Genomic DNA, 22,582 nt, shown 5'->3' on the forward strand with positions numbered 1-22,582 from the left:
AATAACAAAGGGGACACACACACACACACAAATACATGCGAAAAACGCAATTCGTATTGGTGAATTACGCAAATGCAAAACTGCGAATATGGGGGGCCCACTATATACTAAAACAGATATAAGTTAAAATAAGCTATACTAAGTTACGGTAGCTACACTTAACTTAAGATAAAATAAGCGAAGCTAGCTACACTAAACTAAGATCAACTAAAACAGTCAGTAAAATAGACAGTAACCCAAGCTAAATCAAGTAAAAATAACGTAAGCTAGGCTATGCTTTACTAAGCTACCTCCTGTGTAGCGGCGTGGAAGGTATGCGCGGCCTGCAGGACGTTCTGCCGGCTCTCCAGCTGTGCCGCCTGCTGGTAGCAGACGTCGCTGAGCTGCTGTTGCAGAGCCTTCAGCTCACCGGCTTCTTCCTCATCATCGTCTCCGCCATTGAGAAGGACAGCTATCTGCTGGTTTAGCTCCACGTACACCGCAAACCATTCCTGACGCAGGACAAGGTTATTTTGTGTGTGTTTGTGTGTTTATTTGCGCGTGTGTACGTGTGTTAGCCGTACGCTGTGCTGACTCTCAATCTCCTCGTGTTTCTGCTGCAGCGCCTGCGCCGCCCGTATAGAGTCTCCGATGGCCTGGTGGGTCTTCAGCAGCTCCGAGCCCGGACCCTGCAGCCATGTCACCACCTCAAACATAAACAAACACACACACGCACACAATTTATTTCACATTTTTATGAGATGTTTTATATTTATGCGTGTGACGATTGTAATTCGTATTTCAATTTGTGGTATTGTACTTACTTAATATATTTCCTATTCGTTTTATGAGGGATGATTGTGTTTGTTTATATTTCCATTCATGTAATTTTACTTATTTTTATAAGTGTGATAATTTATTAATATTTGCTTTGTTGACTTTCTGACTGTATATTTACTTTACTATAATTCATTGTGATTAGTATTTCATATTTTTGTATTTATTTTTCTTCGTGTGATAAATTGTTAAATTATTTCTTTTATTTTACTTTTTATTTCCATTACTATGTATTTAATTTACCTTATTTCACCCTTGACACTTATTTATTACTGTGATAATTTGTGATATTTCTTGCTTTGCTTGGCATTGTTTATTTTAAGTTTAATTTATATTACTGTATTATATTATTTTAAATATTGTGATTAATTTGTATTTTATGTCTCTTTTATTTTGAGTGATATTTTGTGTTTATTTTTCTATTTTATATTTTCATGAGCATGATTGCTTTGTTGTTATATTTATTTTTATGTATTTTCTATTTCTTTTGAGTGTGAACTTTATTTGTATTGATTTTATTATATATTGTAATTATCTTGAATGTGAAGATATTTAGTAAAGCATATCTTTTTATATTGTTTTGATTTATTTCCTAGTGTGATTTTATTTTAATATTTTTTTGTCTATTGTATTATATTATCATTGGTTTTATGAGTGTGAAGATTGTATTTTATTTTTATATCATTAAAAAAATTTATGGTGACTGTAAAGATTTTCATATTTTCTGTATTGATGTTTTTGAATGCATCAAATACATTTGAATCTACGAGTATGTCAAGTAATGCACGCTGTCATGTGTGACAAAAAGTAGGACAGCAGCAAATCCTCTAGGCTAGCAACTGACATGGTGCCGTTACCATGGCAACCAACACCGGGCTTGTCTCCAAGACAGCCACCAGCGTGCATGTGCGCGCGGTCACCTGCATGACTTTGGCATGTACGTCGTGTATCTGCAACCGCTTGCTGCGTTGTCTGCAAACTTCCTGGTAGCGTGTGTACTTTTCCCTCAGGGAGTCCAGAAGCTTCATCACCTGAGGCTGAGCCAGAAGCTCCTCCTCCATCGGACGCCATGTTGGCACTGCGGGAAAACGCCGGGAAAAGAAGAACAAGGATAAGTGGACGCAGGCCAAGAAGTTGACAGACCAGGATTTGATCAGGGATGTGGGTGTGACCCACTTCTGTAGACAACACATGCTTTTCAACAATTATGTACGACAGAAACATTACTTTATGAGGACGATTATTGGAAGAACTACTGTGGCAATGTGTGTACTCCAAAAGCAGAACTAGAACACAAACAGCATGTCTACAATAGCCTAACGTAAACACTGTTAGCTAATTTAATATAGCCTACCACCACTATTTAGAACAAATTGTAATCCTTCCACAAGTGCTCAAGGGTAGACACCGCCGCCAGTGCACTTACAATCACTTTATTGAAAATACAGTAACAAAATAAACATGTAAGAAGCACATTACGGGTTGCACGGCCAGAATTGATGCCCAGGGCCTCAATGTGCAGACAGGCTAACAAGTTAGCCACTTAACAGGCAACCTCTCCTGAGTCAACAGCCACATCTAAACTCTTTCTTTGACTCCCACGTCACTCACCAGGCCAGGCCTCGCCTTTTAAAGCAGCACGCAATAAAAGTCACAGATCCTACAATGTAAAATGTGAGGATGGTGACCCCATGTGGACAAAAATAATACCTCCAATTAACATGTATATGTTGTGTTGGTATTGTTGTTTAATAATACAAAATAAATTTTGATCTGATTACATAATCAATGGGATACTTGCGAGAATAATCCATCCATCCATCCATCCATTTTATCTATCTTCGGGTGAGAGCTGAGGTACACCCTGAATTGGTTGCCAGCCAATCGCAGGGCACAAAGAAACAAACAACCATTCACACTCACATTCACACCTATGGGCAATTTAGAGTCTTCAATCAACCTACCACGCATGAACCGCATTCCTCAGAACTGTGAGGCAGATGTGCTAACCAGTCGCCCTCACCGTGCCACCGCTAGAATAATTTATTCTAAAAATGTTTAATCACCCCATCCCAAACTTGTTTTACATAATAAGTCAAAGACTACTAAGCTTGTCAAATCAGAAATATCCACCATTAAAGTCCAACGAACCCTACGATTTTACATATTGATGTCAGTATAGCACAAAATAACTTATTTGGTGTAGTCTGTGGTACTGACTATGTTCTGGTGTTGTCTCTGGGGTACTGGCTACATTCTTGTGTGTAGCACTACTGACTATGTTCTGGTTAGGACAGTCACTCTATGTGTGACATTGGTTATGTTGTGCGGTGTGTACCGAATATGGTAGAGTAGTCCATTTATTTCCGTACTCAAATACTTTGTCAACGGCATTTTAAGTGAAAAATGGAAAACATATTGTTCAGTCCCGACGGTTTGTTTTATCCACCATCTGTGATATTGGTGCCCGTTTTATTGAGGTTCCACTGTATAGATTACAAAATGAAAATAATTCACTCTGAGTGTCTGTAGCACATCTCTACAGTATAATTATGAGTTTCACTTTTTGAATTGAACTAAATTAAGCTTTTGACACTATTGTAATTTATTGAGATGTACCTGTAGTACTGGCTATTTTCGAGTGTGTTGTGTGTACTACTGGCTGTTGTGTTTTGCATGGCTGGTACCAGCTATATGGCTATTTTCTTATGTCTGGTACTAAGTTCTTGTGTGCGGTGCTATCTTGTCTCTATGTGGTGCACTTTTGTTAACACGGTTAGCATTAGCGTGTTAGTGTCAGATTGAGCTTCCTCACCTCCTTGTCCTCCACTCCCTCCACTGGTGCCTCCTCCGACTCCTCCCCCCTCAGAGACGTTAAAACGTTGCTGCTGGAGCTCAGACAGCAACTCATGACCTACACACGCACATGCACACAGAAGAAAGTGTGTTTGTGTGTCACTCTGAGAGGAAGGAGGAAGATGGCACCATCAACTAAGACAACAAAGACCCCTTTAAGGCACACACAAACACACACACACAACCTGACACACGTGCACGTAAACATACGTAGAGACACAAACACTCACACAAAACACAGACAGATGCCGACGTACAAAAAATACACACACATACATGCAAGGACAAATAAATAAACACACACACAAAACATGTATGGACACACTCAAACACACACAAATTACAAAGCTGCCATTTACCTGTCTGGAGGACCGTCTCTGGATCAAAGGATGGCAGGAGGACATCAGCTGACCTACACACGCACATACGTCATAACTACTGCTTCAGATGTATGTGTGTGTGTGCGCGCACATGTACGTACTTGTCAAGGGGGGTGCTCTTGTCACTGTCGTTGATGATTGACAGCTCGTCCAGCAGTGAAGTGGACTCCTTGGTGAACTTCTCAAACACCTGACACACACACAGGCACACGCACACACAAACGAGGTTGAGTTGCCATGGTAACATGCCGATTTAATAAATAAATGAATAATGTTTTGTAGCGGCGACCAGTCTCTTGCTGAGCCAGTCGCTGTGGTTGTAGTCCAAACTTCCTCCGAATTCGTCAGTGAGCTGTGAGGGTTCGATGTAACGAGTCAGCTTATTGGCTGACACCAGGATCACCTGACAGGAAGTGCGACAACATTAAGTACAACGATGTCATGTGCAGTGTAGTTAGTGTAGTGTGCACGGGAAAAACGGGATTAAGTGAGGAACATTCTGGGATGCGCAAGACGATCTGTCCAGTTACCATAGCAACACATGAAAAGAAGTGGGTCACTATGACAACCAATCACTGATACACTCATTCTTCTTGTTGTGGAGCACCATGATAACCCACTATTTCTTTCACACACACACACACACACACACACACACACACAAACACACAGACCTGGTATGTAGTTCCAAATAAATTAACAAAGCCCAATCTCAATGAAGTTGGGACGTTTTGTAAAACAAAAATAAAAACAGAATACAATGATCTGCAAATCCCTTTCACCCTATATTCAACTGAATACACTACAAAGAAAAGATATTTAATGTTCAAACTGATGAACGTACATTGTTTTTATTTTATTTGCATTTTTGTTTATTTTTTTTTTTTTTGCAAATAGTCTCTTATTTTGAATTTGATGCCCACAACATGTTCCCAAAAAGCTGGGACAGGGGGGAAAAAAAGACACTCATAAAACACTCATAAAACACCTTTTCCCAACATTCCACAGGTGAACAAGTTAATTGGAAAGAGTTGAATGTCATGATTGGGTATTAAAGGACCATCTCCAAATCATCGCCCAGGATGGGGCGAGGTTCACCACTTTGTGAACAGCTGCGCGAGCAAATAGTCCAACAGTTTAAGAACAATGTTTCTCATTGTACAATTGCAAGGAACTTAGAGATTGCATCATCTACGGTATAAAATAATATCATCAAACGATTCAGAGAGTCTGGATAAATCTGTGCCTGTAAGCAACGAGGCTGAAAGCCAACACTGAATGCCCGTGACCTTCGCTCCTTCAGGGGGCACTGCATTAAAAACAAGCATCATTGCGTAATGGATATTGCCACGTCGTGGGCTCAGGAACACTTCAGAAAACCATTGTCAGTAGACTGCACTGATCGGACAAGCCTGTTTGAAGCCATTTGATGCTGTGTATTCAGTATCTTGTACTTTATCACATTCCTTAAACCATAAAAAGATTAATAGTTAAGGAAGAATCAGGTTTCTAAAGAGAGAAGATGGTGGTGAAAGTAAACCCGATATTTAAAAGGACGCTCACGTACGCTCGCGTACCGCGTCTCGCTAAATCCGGAAATGTGTTTTCCCCGTGAGGGAAAGCTTATCTGAGGTGACGTTAAGACGGCGATTAAAATTTTGAATATCGGCAAAAACCAGTGCTAGACTGATCGGCCACTCACAGTCACCTAATCACGCATACTACGCGACAGTTCAGTCGGGTTCGGCGGCGGCACTCGGTGTGCGGATGCCTTTAGACGCCATGATTGTGACAGTAACAAGTCACCACGATTAAAGAAACGACTACATCTGTCGGCCAATCAGATGACAGTTCCGTCACGGCCCTCCTTGGCCTGCGTTTTAGAACCAGGTCAGAAAAGGTTCACCGCTTGGCCTCGAAAAAGTATTATGGAGAAGGGACCACACGGGGTGGAGCGAGGCTGGTTGGGGTGAGAACCCGTACAATGGAAAAGGGGCATCAATGAGAACGATGCACTGTAGCTTTAACAAAGACGAACTTACCTTCAACGAATCATACACACCAGGCACCAGGCACCAAGGCAGGTCATCGGTTGCGAAGCGACACTCACAGTGCAAAATAATCACACAATAGTTAACAGACAAGAACAAGAGGAAGAGCGGGGATAAACACACATAAGGTCTATTGACATTATTTAGGGGCTAATTAACACCAACTGACATTACACAGTATTCTTGACAACTATTTACAATGATGCTCAGTATGCTGGGAATTTCTCTTCTTCATTAAAGTCACAGTATCACTATCATGTCACTACAGTAGAGCATGTCATCGCCACAATAATAAACAAAAAAATCTGATTTACTTCAGACACAATATTATTGATAGTACCATCTGGAATTGTATGTATGCACACATACAGTAAAATATTTATATGAATAACCTAATTAAATGCTGATAGTCATTCACTTTTTGAACATGAAAATATGAATAGCTAGAAATTAACTGGTGTGCATTATACATAGATAGAACGGTTATGCTGATTTTTGGGTCAATTTTAAGTGTGCGGATTATACACAAGAGAAATTCCGGTATAGGTTGAAAAGTATTTGTAAATCATTATATTTTGTTTTTATTGACAATTTAAAAACAACGTCCCAACGTCAATGGAATTGCCGTTTGTATAAAAAGATGGAAATGTGTGTGTGTCTCTATGGATGTGAATGCTTACGATTGGTCAACGCATCTAACCTCAAACCCGAGTCTGTCCTTTTCCTTCCAGAAGCAGAAGTGTGTGACCTTCTTGTCCCAGAACTCATCCGGCTTGACCACGCACACCAGCGACACCTCGGCCGGGATCACGTTCTGAAAGAGTGGCCGGCCAGTTGTTAAGACGCTTGCCACATTTTAATGAAAATATGCATCACTTCAAAGAGCAATAGCAGTCACTAGCCACGAAATTGAACAAACTCAGTGACAACAAGGCAGGCCATTAACCAGAATATGAAACTCACTGTGTTTGAATAAATTAACCAACAGTTAGTGAACAAAACTAAAATAAACAGGGTGAATGAACACACATAATGTCTACTACTACTTGGAAATGATGAATATGTAACATCAACAACAAATAAGCCCTTCTTAACAACTGTTTACACAATGTTGCTCAGCTGGTCATTAAAAAGTGCTGTAAATCTTGTTCTTGTTCTTTTCTTTAAACATAATTATCCAACAACAAAATTGTGGCTAGAAACTCTGGGAAACTACTCGCCACATGGGCTGGTAAGCAAAAATGTTAATGATGAGCTCTGGACGTGCCTGTAACATAAGCACCACCATCTTGACCGTGTTCCATTGAGTGCGGCGTCCGTCCACGATGACAGTGAAGCCTCGTGCCTTACACTTCTCACTGAGACACACACACACGTTGCATTATGGGTCATTAATTAAGTTCCCCAATTACGCGTGTGGTCCTGGTTATGTTCCGGTGCTGGTACTGGCAATGCTCTGATGTTTTTCTGAGTGGTACTACTAACCTTATTCTGGTACACTGTGCATGATACTGTCTGTGTTCTGGTGCGGTACAAGCGATGTTCTGGTGTGTGGTACTGACTATGTTATGTTGTTGTTCTGTGTGGTATTGGCCGTGTTCTGGTGAAGTTTGAGAGCAACTGCTATGTTGTGTGCGATGTTATGTGTGATACTGGATATGTTGTGGGGTACAGGCTACGTTTTAGTGTGTTGTTCTGACTATATTTTGGGATGTCTTGTGCGATACTGCCGATGTTGTGTTGTATGTGTGGTAACAGCTATGCTGTGGTGTTTGGCACTGCCAACGGTCTGTTATTGTTGTGTGTGGTGTGAGTGGAACGTTTCTGTTGTGTGCTATGTTATGCGTGATGTGTTGTGGGGTGTTATAGGCAGTGCTGTCTATGTTGTGGTGTGTTTGTGAGAGGTATGTTGTGAGTGGTACTGTCTATGTACTGCTGTGTTGTTATTACTATATTCTGGGATGTTTTCAGAACTTCTGGGATAGTGTGTTCAGTACCGGCTGCTGTGTGTGGTACTATGTTGTGGTGTGATACTGGCGAATGTGTGTGTGCGTGTGTTAGAGAAAGACAAATTTCTTTATTTACTTATTTAATTCCAGGGCCGATACCGATATCGATTATTTGTGGTCAAGGAAGCCAATAACCGATATCTAGAGCCGATATTCATTTGCAGTAAAAGGGAAAACTGGCCATGTACTATAATACACACTCCGAACACATTACTTAAAATAAATAGTTCCCTAAAGTTCACCCAGTTTTAAATTTCTCTCTTATCGGCCATGAGATTTATTTAAAAAAAAAAAAAAAAGGCAGATGCCACTATACATCAAAATCTTTACTATCAGCTGACAACTCTGGTCAAATTTATTGTCCAAGATTTTTTAGCTGATTTATGACAATTTTGATCTGCTGAATCCAAATATCACATTGGTTTTGCTCAATCAGGTCAACCTTGTTAACTTTGGCCACATATTTTTGTACAGGTGTGTTTGCTTTACAGGTTCAAATCAACGGAGGCTCATGCCCTGAATTTTGAACAATTATGACGTAACTTTCAATTTACTGGTACTTACATTTATCAATGTCTGTTAGTCAATTTACAGTAGGCAAAGTTTGTAACATTTCATTAATAAACTGTTAACAACTTACATAAATATATTTTTTTTAAAAACCTGACCTGAACAAGAGAAACAGATGTCATTTTCAGATTCAGCAAGGCAAAATTCTCCTAAATCAGTTGAAAAAACATAGGCATCTTACGAAAAAATACATTTTTGTAACCCAGTGCAATGAGTCTATCCTAGTGTGTGTGTGTGTGTGTGCGTGCGTGTACCTGGGTATGCTGAGCAGATAGTCTAGTGTGTCACTGAGCTCATCCATGTTGGTCTGGTCGCAGCTCAGCGGGATGCTGAGGATCAGACCACTGCGACGGTCTTTACCGCCTCAAATAACAACAACACATGCTTTTAAGTCACATTGTTACGGAAACAACGTGTGGGCGTGTGCGGGCCCGTGTATGTTTGTGGATGTACCTGAGAGGAAGGCCAGCTTCTTGTTGAGGACATTGATGATGCTGCAAGCCTCCATCGTGCTAACCTGATGACACATCTTAGAACAACAGCAACAACTTTATATAATTGTTAAACATCTACTGTCAAGGGTGCACATAAGTGGTGCGCAGGTCCGCATGCACACTGAAAATATTAAAAGCGCACCGGATTTGATTGTGTCAGTGCACATTTGCGTACCAAGCATCTTTTGAGTGAAAGCGAATGGAATCACTTAATGAACAGATTCATTCCATCCATGCATTTTCCATACGGCTTATCCTCATTAGGGTGGAAGTCCACATGCCGCCCTGATTCGTTCCTTTAAATTCAACTGACCTCACCCGCTCACGTGAGGCACATGAGAAACTCGGTCACAAACGGTGCAACTAGCCAGAAGGCGATGGTGACTGAGGTCGGTGTGCTACGTGTTTACGTAAAAATCATTCCGTGGTCCAAAGAAAAAGTTTGGGGACTGCTGCCCAAGGGTAGTGGGCCAAATCAGCTGATTGTGTGGTCCCATACTGTAAGGGAGGTCAGTGTGTCGAGAAAAAAGAACGAGCACCAGGCAACAACCGCTGGTGCTCTTTTGAGAACCAGACCAAAGTTTGTATGTGCACCGCCTATTATGTCTATTAAGACTAGATCTATCATATTTATTACTAGGGCTGTTCACTGAATTGGGATTCCAATAGGTGCGTAAAAGCGATCATCGAAAGAGGATTTTCGTACTCTAATGAGAACGAATCTTAATATTACTGTAGTCTGACAAGCGCTGCAACTGCTGCCACGACGCATGAAACAACAACAACAAAATATTTCATGATGTTTAGCCTTTATGTCCGACGCCATTTTGACTCACTGCACATAGTTTTGGTGCATATGCGCAGTTGCATAGTACTGTAGTCCTGCAGTTCATCATGAATCGTGGATGCAAATAGCTGGAGCACTGCACTGAGACAATGATCTCTGCGGAAGCAGGCTTTCCATAGCTGTGCCTGAGGAGCAATACGAATGTTCATGGCAGAAAGCGACTGTGGCAGAATGAATGGGAAAAAGGTGTGCAAATGATTGATGAGAGCTAGCTAAAACGGAGGCAGCTGGTCCAAGGCAGCAAGGACGGAACTAGAGAATACATTCTCCCTATCCCTATCGAAAGATGTGCTTTCCTGATGATGCCATCTAGTTTGTGAAGGGCACCAGTGCCTGCAGCAGTAAAAAACAGATCCACAAGAGAATGCTGCCACCACTGAACTTCACGGATGGGATGGGATGGGATGGTGCTCTCAGGCTTACAATCGTACGTACCCCTTTTGTATGTAAACGTCTGACTTTGAAGAAAGTAATGAAATGTCTAAATAATAATTGTCTCATTATTCTGCCATTTAGCAAACAGAATACAATCCTGACTGACCTAAAACAGTAAAAGTGTAATCTAATTTCATTTCAGAAAGTGAGAAAAAAAAGTTAGTTTATATGGTAGTGTATGTAAACTTTTGGTTTCAACTCCATATAAGTACTATAACTACTACATATAACTAGAACTGTCAATACTGCAACTATGTGTACTATATCTATATAATACCTATCTCTATGCTACTCTGGTGTTGCCTTCAGGACCGTTTGAAATTAGTTTTCATCAACATCACGTGACCATTGCAAACAATTACTGTATTCTAATTATCCAGAGGAAATAAAGTGTGACGATAACCATCACACAGCAACTGATACTTGATTGTTATTGGTACACCGAAAAGGTTCCGTCTGGCTGCTACATTAATCCATTTGACCAATCAGATGCCATGTTGAACATATTATTTACAAAAACACTTTCAGTGGGCCATTTTGTGTCCAAGTCGTTGTACTTTATTTGAGACTTCGTCAAAGCCCTATATGACCATTAAGAAAGTCAGTAAAACATTCATAAACAAAAGAGCTTTTATGATGGGACAGTTTGACCCTGGAACGGATGACTTCCATTATATCCTATTGGAAGTCGAACGGAACAGATTGTGTTCGACTCTAGATGTCGTACAGATAGATGTCCTACATGTGCGGCGGCGGCATCATCATCATTACTATTATTATAATCATCTTCATAACTGTGTGTGTGTCTGTGTGAGGTTCGGTTCGGCCCACAGACACAATGACCTACATTGACTCACGAGGCAGCCGAACCTTTTCTCGCCTCTCTATCGATAACTCGCCCATCAATTCGGCAACGACTCGCCGTCTAACTATCGACTTTTCCTACCTTTCGGTCAGATCTTTGGCATTCTGTGGCTCCGTCGAGTCTTCCAGAAGTTTCCAGTGGCTCCAGTCCGTCTCCTCCCCGCGGATATTTGATCTTTTTTCCATGCAGCACCACGACACTCCGCCGCCGCTGACTTGCAGGCACAAACAGGCGGCGCCACAGAGCTGTTGGCTGCACGCACTGCGCATGCGCAATCCAGCTCCAAGACAGCTCGCGTTTTCCGTTCTAAATTTCTTCAAAATAAAAACAGAGAATACGCTACAGGTACCTTGCCTTATGTATGTGACTATGTATTTCTGTAAATATATATGTTTACATTATCGACATTTATTGTAAGTGCCCCCAATGCGCAAATGTGAACGTCAAAATATCGTCTTTTGAAGATGCGATACTTTGAAATTAGCGAGCCACATATCCGGGGCGGGAGCAGCCTCAGACTGCTGAGACATTTAAAGACAATCGGAAACTTCAACTTTTTATCGAGACAGTACCTTCAACGCGTTATTAGGATTCCCACATTGTTTCCAGGCAGGAAACGCCCTGCTCCAATATTACTGGCTCAAGGACACGCGCCGCTGCACTATGTTTGGCTGCTGTATGCCGGCAGCACACGCGCTACTGCCCTCAGACGGAAAAAGTGTTAAGTGTTACGTTTCTCACTCACCTTAACCTACCCTAATCCTAACCTTAACCCATCCTACACCTCCTTAAACCCCAACCCTAGCCCTAGACCTAAACATAATAAACTTCTTTTTTTTATTTCATACAAATGTGACACGTTTGGGATGGTCATCTCGTTACATTTGCGCAGCCAATCATGTTGCAGCAGGGCGTGTCCTGCCTGGAATCTATGTGGGAATCCTAATAACCCACATTTAACGGTATAGAAACGACAAAACTTGGATGTACATGAGTTAATTTTTATTTGTCTCTATATTCTTAATATCCAACAAATCAGACAGTCACGAAAATATTCCCCTTTTCTAAGCATTACACATTCCTGGAGCGCTGAGTGCGCATTATTCACGTCAACGTTCATGACATGCTTTCATAAAAGTTACATTCAAGTCTTACATTAAATTATACATTCTGTATTTTACGTCACATATTTTCTTTTCAATGTTTCTTCCAAGGAAACCCTGAGGTCTCTTTTTTTTGTTTCCGTTAATCTTATTTCCGTCTGTGAATGCGTCATACTGTGTGGGACTTTGTCGCCATCTGGTGGACAAACTGCTACAAACAGAACCGTCCCCTCTAACACTATGTATCTCAAATCATCTTTCCCATTGAAATGAATGGAAATACATTAATACGTTCCAGACCCCATCACACCCCCCAACCCCCCACACCAATTTTTTTAATGTATAATTACATTACATTGCATTAAAAATAACATTCCATAATATTGTCCATCTATCCATTTTCTACCGCTTATCCGAGGTCGGGTCGCGGGGGCAGTAGCTTTAGCAGGGACGCCCTGACTTCCCTCTCCCCAGCCACTTCATCCAGCTCTTCCAGCGGGATCTCGAGGCGTTCCCAGGCCAGCCGAAGGATGTAGTCTCTCCAGCGTGTCCTGGGTCGTCCCCGGGGACTCCTCCCGGTGGTACGTGCCCGGAACACCTCACCAGGGAGGCGTCCGGGAGGCATCCGAATCAGATGCCCCAGCCACCATAATATTGTACTTTATAAAAACATATAATAATTACATAATTAAATAGAACCAGTGTCAGTAAATACAGTTCGGGGCTACATCCGTAAGCGCAACTTGAAACTCTATTATGCAAAGCAAAAGCCATTTATCAACAACACCCAGAAATGCCGCCGGCTTCTCTGGGCCCGAGCTCATCTAAGATGGACTGATACAGTGGAAAAGTGCTGTGGTCCTGCGAGTCCACATTTCAAATTGTTTTTGGAAATTGTGGACGTGGCGGCACGGTAGGCGACTGGTTAGATGGTCTGCCTCACAGTTCTGAGGACCGGGGTTCATTCCCATTCCCATTCCGCCTGTGTGGAGTTTGCATGTACTCCCCGTTTTCTCCGGGCACTCCGGTTTCCTCCCACATCCCAAAAACATGCATGCTAGGTTAATTGACAACTCTAAATTGCCCGTAGGTGTGAATGTGAGTGTGAATGGTTGTTTGTTTGTTTGTGCCCTGCGATTGGCTGGCAACCAGTTCAGGGTGAACCCCGCCTCCTGCCCGATGATAGCTGGGATAGGTTCCAGCGCGCCCGCGACCCTAGTGAGGAGAAGTGGCTCAGAAAATGGGTGGATGGATAAACTTTTGTCATACTGCATCAGTTAAATGCTGTTCCTTTTGGTGTGCCCGTCTTGGCCGCCTGGGGCGGTATAAGACACAGATGGATATATTCAGAGGTGAGCATTAAAAAAAAATCTCAAAGGATCACCAGAATTTGTTGCTTGTTGCTCTTTTTTCCCCCCCGAGGGAAGGGAAATGAAGGAAGGTTGGGAGGAAGAGTGGATGTATGAAAGAAGGAGTCAAGGATGGTATTAAGCAAAGAAGGAAAGAAGGTGGCGGCATGGTGAGCGACTGGTTCGCACATCTGCCTCACAGTTCTGAGGACTGGGGTTCAAATCCCGGCCCCGCCTGTGTGGAGTTTGCATGTTCTCCCCGTGCTTGCGTGGGTTTTTTCCAGGCACTCCGGTTTCCTCCCACATCCCAAAAACATGCATGGTAGGTTAATTGAAAACTATAAATTGCCATAGGTGTGAATGTTAGTGCAAATGGTTGTTTGTTGATATGTGCCCTGTGATTGGCTGGTGACCAGTCCAGGGTCTACCCCGCCTCTCGCCTGAAGATAGCTGCGATAGGCTCCAGCACGCCCGCGACCCTAGTGAGGATAAGCGGTACAGAAAATGGATGGATGGATGGAAAGAAGGTAGGGCGGAACGTATATTAAATGAAGATTAAAACACATTCACTGCCATTGACGGCTTTAGAAGTCAAACATCCATGTTAACTGGGAAGGCTGGCAGTGAATGAGTTAAGATTAAAATACTGACAAGGTGAACAATTTATGCCTGTGCTGAAATTGTATTTTTATGATAATACTGACCAGCACTCCAAATGGAGATCACATATTAAATGTTCAGAAAAAGGTAAAACTATGTTGTTGCCTGACTAATATTACAGTGTTGTGTCTTATTTACACATGAAATACTTTGATGTTCTTTGTGTCACTGCATGCTCTCAATCCTTTTTAGCCTTCGGCGTCTCTTCTCGAGTGGTTTATATAAATTTCGTAACCCAACCACACAGTAAGATGGCCGTAGCTTTTTGTTGACAAAATGAAATTAGCACACATACAATGTTGTAGGTAGTCTTTTCAAATTCAGGTTTTTCAGCCACATCCTTCTGGGTTCCTCATCCCATGGTTGGCCGTGGAAACTGTACCGACTCTCAAAACAACAATCTCTCTTTGTCTGCCGGTATACGCCTGTCACGATAATTACTATATCGACTTATCGTTCGATAAATAAAATGAACACGATAGTTCTTCAGGACTCTATAAATTGTCATTGTTGTGGTGAGCCGGTGTGCGAATCACACAGTTAGCCGACAGAGTTGGACGGCTCTGTCATTAGCCGCTAGTGGGCTCGTGGAACACCGGCGGACCGGTACACGTGCCGGTGTTGATTCTGTCCAATACTCCACAGCCTTGTTCCTTCCTCATACAGTGTGTAGATTCACACAACAGAGACACTTAAGGGAAAGTGAACTGTTTGTTATGCTTGCTAGCCCGCGAGCTAACAAGCTAGCAATTTTGGTATCTCTCAGCTTCTACTTTCAGTAGAGCCCCCCCGACGATCCACACAGGCAAGGTCCTCAGAACTGTGATGCGGAAGTGACACCCAAATGGCTACATACACGATATAAAAAGACACTTTCTTTCCCTCATTGTCTGACATGAAATCAGACTAAAATGTTCCTGTTTTATGCCAGGATCACCAAAATTATTTCTATTTGCTAAATAGACGAATAATGAGAGGATTTTCTTTTCCGTCGCACGGTGTCCAGGCTCTGCCTTAGAGATATGGTGAGAAGTTCGGGAGAGACTCAAAGTTGAGCCACTGCTCCGCCGCATTGAGAGGAGCCAGATGAGGTGGCTCGGGCATCTAATTAGGATGCCCCTTGGACACCTCCCTGATTAGGTGTTCTGGGCATGTCCCACCGGGAGGAGGCCTCGGGAATGACCCAGGACACGCTGGACGGACCATGTCTCTCGGCTGGCCTGGGAACGCCTCGGGATTCCCTCGGAAGAGCTGGATGAAGTGGCTGGGGAGAGGGAAGTCTGGGCCTCCCTGCTTAAATTGCTCCCCCTGCGACCCGACCTCTGATAAGCGGAGGATAATGGAGGGATGGATGGCACTTTGTAACCAGCTTGGCAGTATTCTTCAAGTCATTGTCCATTTGGAAGACCCATTTGCGCCCAAGCATTAACTTCCTGGCTGGTGTGTTGAGGTGTGTCCTCAGTATTTCCACATAATGTTCTTTCCTCATCATGCTATTTAGTGTGATTTTTTTTAGGTTGTTGTAAGACTGAAAATGTATTCATATCACTGTTAATTGTGGCAGCACGGTAGGTGACTGGTTAGAGCGTCTGCCTCACAGTTCTGAGGACCGTTGTTCAATCCCCGGCCCTGCCTGTGTGGAGTTTGCATGTTCTCCCCGTGCCTGTGTGGGTTTTCTCCGGGCACTCCGGTTTCCTCCCACATCCCCAAAACATGCGTGGTGGGTTAATTGACGACTCTAAATTGCCCGTAGGTGTGAATGTGAGTGCGAATGGTTGTTTGTTTGTATGTGTCCTGCGATTGGCTGGCAACCAGTTCAGGGTGTACCCAGCATCCCACCCAATGATAGCTGGGAAAGGCTCCAGCACAGTTTCCCCAAGCAAGATGAACTTTGGTAGGGTTTCAACAGTAGCTTCAGTGGACCCACAAAAAGGTCTCACAAAGCTATGTCCAGAAAGACACAGGAAGTCCAGAAGTTTGGTTAAAAGTATACATATTTGGATCATATTGGCCATTTTCAGATGTCCTTTAAAGGCACATAGGAAGACACAGGAAGTCTGCCAGTTTGGTTTGAGGCAGCCACTTTTGGCCATCTTCAGGTGTCCTTTAAAAGCAAATTCCTCCTTGAAATTCTGAGTTTTACCAAACTTTACAGACAGATGGGCGTCTTGTGAATTGTGTTTTTGTCATAGCACCTGGGTGGATCAATGCAGCAAGATTGGAAAAATCTAGGACAAATGTTTATGGAACTTGTTCTGTTCAGTGCAAACAATCACGCAAGGCTCTGTACAACACAAATGACCCACATAAAGCTATTTTGAGGTCAGGGGTTTCCAAGGGAAACAAGAAGTACTTCAGGATAGCCAGGAAAAGATCAGTTGGATACTGTATTCTTTCCAAATTCAGTGTCAAACATGTAATACATTCAAATGGATCAGTTGTCATTGATACACATCTTTCATAAAATTTATTTTCAAGTGTGCCTTATGTTTTCCTGGAGGATTTCCTCGGAGGATTCGGACGTCCATGTTTTTGTCGCTGGTTTACACCTTGGACCATTAGCGTGCGATGATGACAGCAGCTTGCAATTAGAGGTGTGAAGACAACACAACAGTACATGAGGCAATGTGTTTCTCCCAGCAGACACGCACAGACAGACAACAGTCTTGTTGTTTTTTATCACCTGGACAATGTGTAAAGCAGGATGACAATAATAATAATAATAATACATTTTATTTAAAGGCGCCTTTCAGGACACTCAAGGTCACTGTGCAGGACACTCAAAACAGCTGATATAACATAAAAAATATATATAAAGTAAAAAAATACATAAAATTGCATCAGAATAACGATGAGAACAGCAATCACAGTGAATAGGCCTGTCTAAAAAGGAGAGTTTTCAAGCAAGTTTTGAAAAAAAAAATAAAGAGTTCATGTTCTAATATCAGGAGGGAGGGCGTTCCAGAGCCGTGGAGCCGAGTGGCTGAGTGATGAACGGTTGGTATTGCGGAGATGATAATACAGTATTTAATTTTTCTGAGGTTAAGCACTTTATTTGAACACGTCTAACTTTCTCTTTTTATTTACTTGCTGTCATTTTGACATTTGCAGCCCCACTTTTATTGACTAAATGACAGACCATACAATTGTACTCATATGTTGGATTACCTGGGCAGAATTTGTAAGATGTGTAGAATTCTCTAAAGAAAACATGAAGAACCAGGCGAAACACATTTCATTTTATTTTTAATGGGATTCAAAATAAACTGTCACGCATTCCGGAAAAGCACAATCATTAAACAACCATAAAGAAAATAACGATGGTCCTTGTTCAGTCCTATTTTTAAAAAAAACAATACTTCACAAATTCTGCCAGGGAATGTAAACTTATGAGCACAACTGTACATATCAGCAGTCGTGTATTTGTTTAGTTCTGTGTTACTTGAATAAATGCCAAAAGGTTTTGGGATTTGACTGAGGTATTGATTACAAGCAGATGTAGATGACGAGGCAAGCTACTTAAATGTACATCACAATAAATGCACACTGGCTCTTTCGGACCTTTGCTTCAAGAAATTTTCTCGATGTGGACCTTTTAAAATTTTAGTTGAATACCCTTGTTTTAGACCAAAGACAAATTGACCTGTGCCACTACTTTTCTGTGTGTGTGTGTGTGTGTGTGTGTGTGTGTGTGTATGCGCGCATGCGTGTTGTTGTGTTGGTGGGGGACATCGGTAGGGTTGGGCATCGAGAATCGAGAACCGATTGGAACCGGGACTAACATTCAGGTTCTCCCGGAATCGTTCAACTTTAAACATTTTGGTTCCTAGTTTCGATGCATACAGACCGCCGACCCCGAAGAAGAAAGTGGCGAAAACTACGAACAAAAACAACGAAGAACGCGCGTAAAGACGTGCTCGTGCCCAACGGTGGCAGCATACAAAAGTGTGTCTTAACTTTGTTAAAGTAAATGACCAGTCGCCTCAGTGCAACACTTGGAATAAGATTATATTGTGCAAAGGAGGCTTTCACGATGTGGAGAAGTCTGATGTGCTCCTTCCCACTCCGAGCCTCAGCTTATACCTCACGGAACTTCAGTCAAGTCAATTGGCAATTAAATACGTCTATGACAACATTGAAGCAGCTAACAATGGAAACAGTTGGTTACACTCTTGCACTGATGGTTTTTAGCTTTTATTTTAGTCTTCAAACCAATGTAAGAGCTTATGACAGACACAAAAATAAAATAGAAATTATTTTAGCATACAGGTGGAACGGTGACCAACTGGTTAGCACATCTGCCTCACAGTTCTGGGGACCCGGGTTCAGATCCGGCCTCGCCTGGGTGGAGTTTGCATGTTCTCCCCGTGTAAGCGTGGGTTTTCTACAGGGACTCTGATTCTGCCCCTTTCAGAGCAAAGTCATCCGATTTGAAGGCGGCCACGACTCTTGGTGTTCTCGTTCTTGTCTTTCTGGTGTGTTTCTGTCCGTACTACATTTTTGGGGGGGATAAAATTGGGTTCCCATTTTATAACCTTAGATCCTTCAGGAACGTTCGGGAAACATTGGCGCCAAGCCGAAAGTGTTTCTTCTTCTTCGGTTTTGTGAGTTCACGTGTGATCACACTTGATTTCGAATTCGGCATTTGAAAAGAATCATGTACAGTATGTGGTGTTCTGTGTTGATATTATCGGACCACACCACACACAAGACGACCAAAACTGTTAAATGCCAGATTTTTTATCTTTATGTGTAAGGTCGAAAAATCTTTATGTGTGTACCAGGCCTAATCCCAAAGCTCAGGCGGGCCTTCTTGTTGGCTTTTGGTCCGACAACAATTTGAGAATAAAAACATTTATGGGGCGGCACGGCGCCTGACTCGTTAGCACATCTGCCTCACAGTTCTGAGGACCAGAGTTCAAATCCCGGCCCCACCTGTGTGGAGTTTGCATGTTCTTCCCGTGCCTGCGTGGGGTCTCTCCGGGTACTCCGGTTTCCTCCCACATCTCAAAAACATGCAGGGTAGGTTAATTGAAGTCTCTAAATTGCCCGGAGGTGCGAATGGTTGTTTGTTTCTATGTGCCCTGCGATTGGCTGGCGACCAGTTCAGGGTGTACCCCGCTTCTCGCCCGAAGATAGCTGGGATAGGCTCCAGCACGCCTGCGACCAATTGAGGATAAGCAGAACGGAAGATGAATGAACGAAACATTTATGGTTGATGGAAGACTAAATATGCCTTCATGTCACTGTTGATAGTGGAGTCTGGTGTATGCTGCTCACCATGACATCTTTCTTTGACAACTTTGACCCAATCACATTTGCTTGGGGGCGGTACTAGAAACAAATAAATGAAACGGCCAACAGAGAGGTTTAGACAGAAGGCTGTCTGAGCGCCAGCTTTAACATGGACCAATGGGATCTCTGCTTTCCACAGCTGGCCAACACTTCCTGTAGGAAGCCCTCGTCTGATTGGTCTGAAGGTGTTCTTTTGAGAGTCCTGCAGCCCATCGTCTGCATCCTCACTGTGCTGCTCAACCTGCTTGTCATCATCTCAATCTCCCACTTCAGGCACATGTTCTTTTTCGCTAACCCTCATGTGTTTGAGCCGCTTTGCAAGGTTGCTCCCAGGCTGTTAATGTTTATTATTGCCTCATTTCTCTCAAGGAAACAACAGTGATTGCATTGTAGTATTCGAGTGTTTTGAATGACATATTGTGCCTACTCATATTTGTCTGGAAAGTGCTTTGAACAGCATGTCATGTGTGTCACAATTGTTTTTCAGGCAGCTCCACACCCCCACCAACCTCCTCCTCCTCTCCCTCGCCGTCTCAGACTTGCTGGTGGGATTGATGGCGATGCCAGGTGAGATCTACATGAGCACATCCTGCTGGTTTCTCGGTGACATTGCCTGTTCTCTGTGGAATTACACGACTTTCACCGCAGGATCCTCCTCGGTCGGAAACATGGTGCTGATATCGGCCGACCGTTATGTGGCTATTTGTCATCCTCTGCATTATAACGTCAAAGTCACTGTGAAAAGAATTCGATCTTGTGTTTGTCTCTCTTGGGTGGCTGCTCTTCTCCACTGTGCCATCATTTTAAAGGACCAATTGGTTCGTCCTGGAATGTACAACTCGTGCCGCGGAGAGTGCGTGATCGGTTTTGAGGTTTACGCAGGCATTCTGGACCTCGTCGTAAACTTTGTCCTTCCTCTCAGCGTCATCTTCATGCTGTACATGAGAGTGTTTGTGGTCGCTGTTTCTCAGGCGCGAGCCATGCGCGCTCATGTTAAATGCCTCAAATTACAACATTCTGCCCCTTTCAGAGCAAAGTCATCCGAGTTGAAGGCGGCCATGACTCTTGGTGTTCTCGTTCTTGTCTTTCTGGTGTGTTTCTGTCCGTACTACATTGTCACTCTGGTAGCTGATAATGAGAATTTTGGTTCAGGGACGAAATTTGTTCTTTATTTGTATGATGTCAACTCGTGTGTGAACCCCTTAATATACGCCCTTTTTTACCCCTGGTTTAGAAAAGCAGTTAAGCACATTGTCACTCTTCGCATTCTGCAGCCTGCCTCCCGTGAGGCCAACATACTGTAGACTCAATTTGCTCTAATGTTTGAAAGGCTGACAAAATCCTCTTGATGTGTTACTGCAATATGACAGAGTGGTGATGTTTTACCTGAATGTGTCTTTTTTTTATCACTTTACTGTCATACAGTTCTTTGCAGAGCTCCTTTACTAGACAGTAAAACACTCCACACTGTCTATTGTTTCATCGTTGTACCATATTTGCAATATTGTGTTGATGAATTACAAGCACTCACTATGTCATTAACCACCCTAGACAAAAGCACAATAAGGACCATTCATAAATGGAACGGAATGAATAAACAAATATTATATTGTAATATATATGTAAAGGTATTTTGGAATGTACATGTGGAGATTATGCATATATTAGTGTATGTATGTACTGTACGTATGTAATTCGTCAGTTCTTGATGGATAATGCACAGGTATCTTAGGTCATGGTAAAGGGCTACTAACTCTTTGAACTGGCAGTATATTTTTCATTTTTGTTTATTTTGTATTGCATGTTTCATTTTGCCATATTTAGGGCCTCAGAGAGAGAATTAAAGCAGGGGAGGAACGTAGACAGCCGCATGGCGAGTAGAATGGCTTACAGTTCAAACACAGCGAATCCAAGTCCGGGCTGCAGTGCGTGTTGAGCTCCGAGACGTCGGGAGACCATTTTTCGTTGATAAAGAAGAATAGTCCTCCACCTTTTGTTTTCCCCAATAGCTCTGTGACGCGGTCCGCTCGATGTAGTTGGAAGCCCGGAAGGATTGCGGCGCCATCGGGACGCGTTCACAGAGCATGTCTCTGTGAAGCACGGGGCGGCGGAACGTCCAAAGTCTTTTCTGGTCTTTGTGAGAAGATGAAGCTCATCCATTTTATTGGGTAGAGAGCTGTAGATTTGCGAGGTGAATCGATGGGAGCGGCATTCGGAATCCTTTTTTCCAAAACTTGATCTCCACTCCGGCTCGCTTCTCCCTTCAGTGTCGCCTCCATGCGCCGTAGATCACAGCCACTCCACCGGAGAGGAACTCTTTGTAAAATTTGGTGAAACAAAGCCTAAACTCCCTAAGGTTTGCAATCTTTGTTTAGCACACCTACAATTTTCTGTTTTATTTTTAATCCATCCCTAGTTTTATTTAGTACTCAAGCAAACATTACACAGTTGTGCTCATAAGTTTCATTGCCCTAGCAGAATTTTTAAGATGTGTACCATTCTTTAAAGAAAACATGAAAGATCCGCAAAACACATTTATTTATTTTTTAATGGGATTCAAGTTAAGCTGTAACGTATTTCAGGAAAGCTAAATCATTACAAAAAAACAAAAACAAAAAAAAAACCAAGAAAGAAATTAATTAATGATCCTTGGTCAGTCATATTAAAAAAAAAATAAGGCTAGTATTTCACAAATTCTGCTCAGGTATTTAAACTTATGAGCACAACTTTACATATCAGCATTCATGCATTTTTGTTTAGTTCTGTTACTTGACAAAAATAAATGCCAAAAGGTTTTTGTATTGAATTAATTCAATTTTCCCGAGGTATTGAATACAGGCAGATGTAGATAA

The 22,582-nt window shown here is 42.5% G+C and overlaps 1 protein-coding gene and 1 pseudogene across 1 annotated transcript in view; one reads left to right on the top strand and one right to left on the bottom strand.

The window, feature by feature from the left end:
• The window catches only part of sestd1 (SEC14 and spectrin domains 1), a 21,004-nt gene extending 9,425 nt beyond the window's left edge, over nt 1-11,579 (bottom strand). The window contains exons 1-12 of the mRNA XM_061792427.1: nt 11,405-11,579; nt 9,136-9,211; nt 8,937-9,045; nt 7,371-7,461; nt 6,804-6,917; nt 4,342-4,455; nt 4,154-4,242; nt 4,032-4,084; nt 3,632-3,730; nt 1,737-1,894; nt 564-686; nt 291-491 (exon numbers count right to left, since the gene is read on the bottom strand). Of these exons, the coding sequence (XP_061648411.1) occupies nt 291-491; nt 564-686; nt 1,737-1,894; nt 3,632-3,730; nt 4,032-4,084; nt 4,154-4,242; nt 4,342-4,455; nt 6,804-6,917; nt 7,371-7,461; nt 8,937-9,045; nt 9,136-9,211 (1,227 nt within the window). The 5' untranslated portion in view covers nt 11,405-11,579. The remainder of the gene's footprint in view (nt 1-290; nt 492-563; nt 687-1,736; nt 1,895-3,631; nt 3,731-4,031; nt 4,085-4,153; nt 4,243-4,341; nt 4,456-6,803; nt 6,918-7,370; nt 7,462-8,936; nt 9,046-9,135; nt 9,212-11,404) is intronic.
• Nucleotides 11,580-19,675: 8,096 nt separating this feature from the next.
• Nucleotides 19,676-21,069, top strand: LOC133487241 (trace amine-associated receptor 1-like; annotated as a pseudogene).
• The last annotated feature ends 1,513 nt before the right edge of the window (nt 21,070-22,582 follow it).

The sequence above is a fragment of the Phyllopteryx taeniolatus genome, chromosome 12 (assembly GCF_024500385.1).
Source record: "Phyllopteryx taeniolatus isolate TA_2022b chromosome 12, UOR_Ptae_1.2, whole genome shotgun sequence".
In the NCBI taxonomy this organism is placed as follows: Eukaryota; Metazoa; Chordata; class Actinopteri; order Syngnathiformes; family Syngnathidae; genus Phyllopteryx; species Phyllopteryx taeniolatus.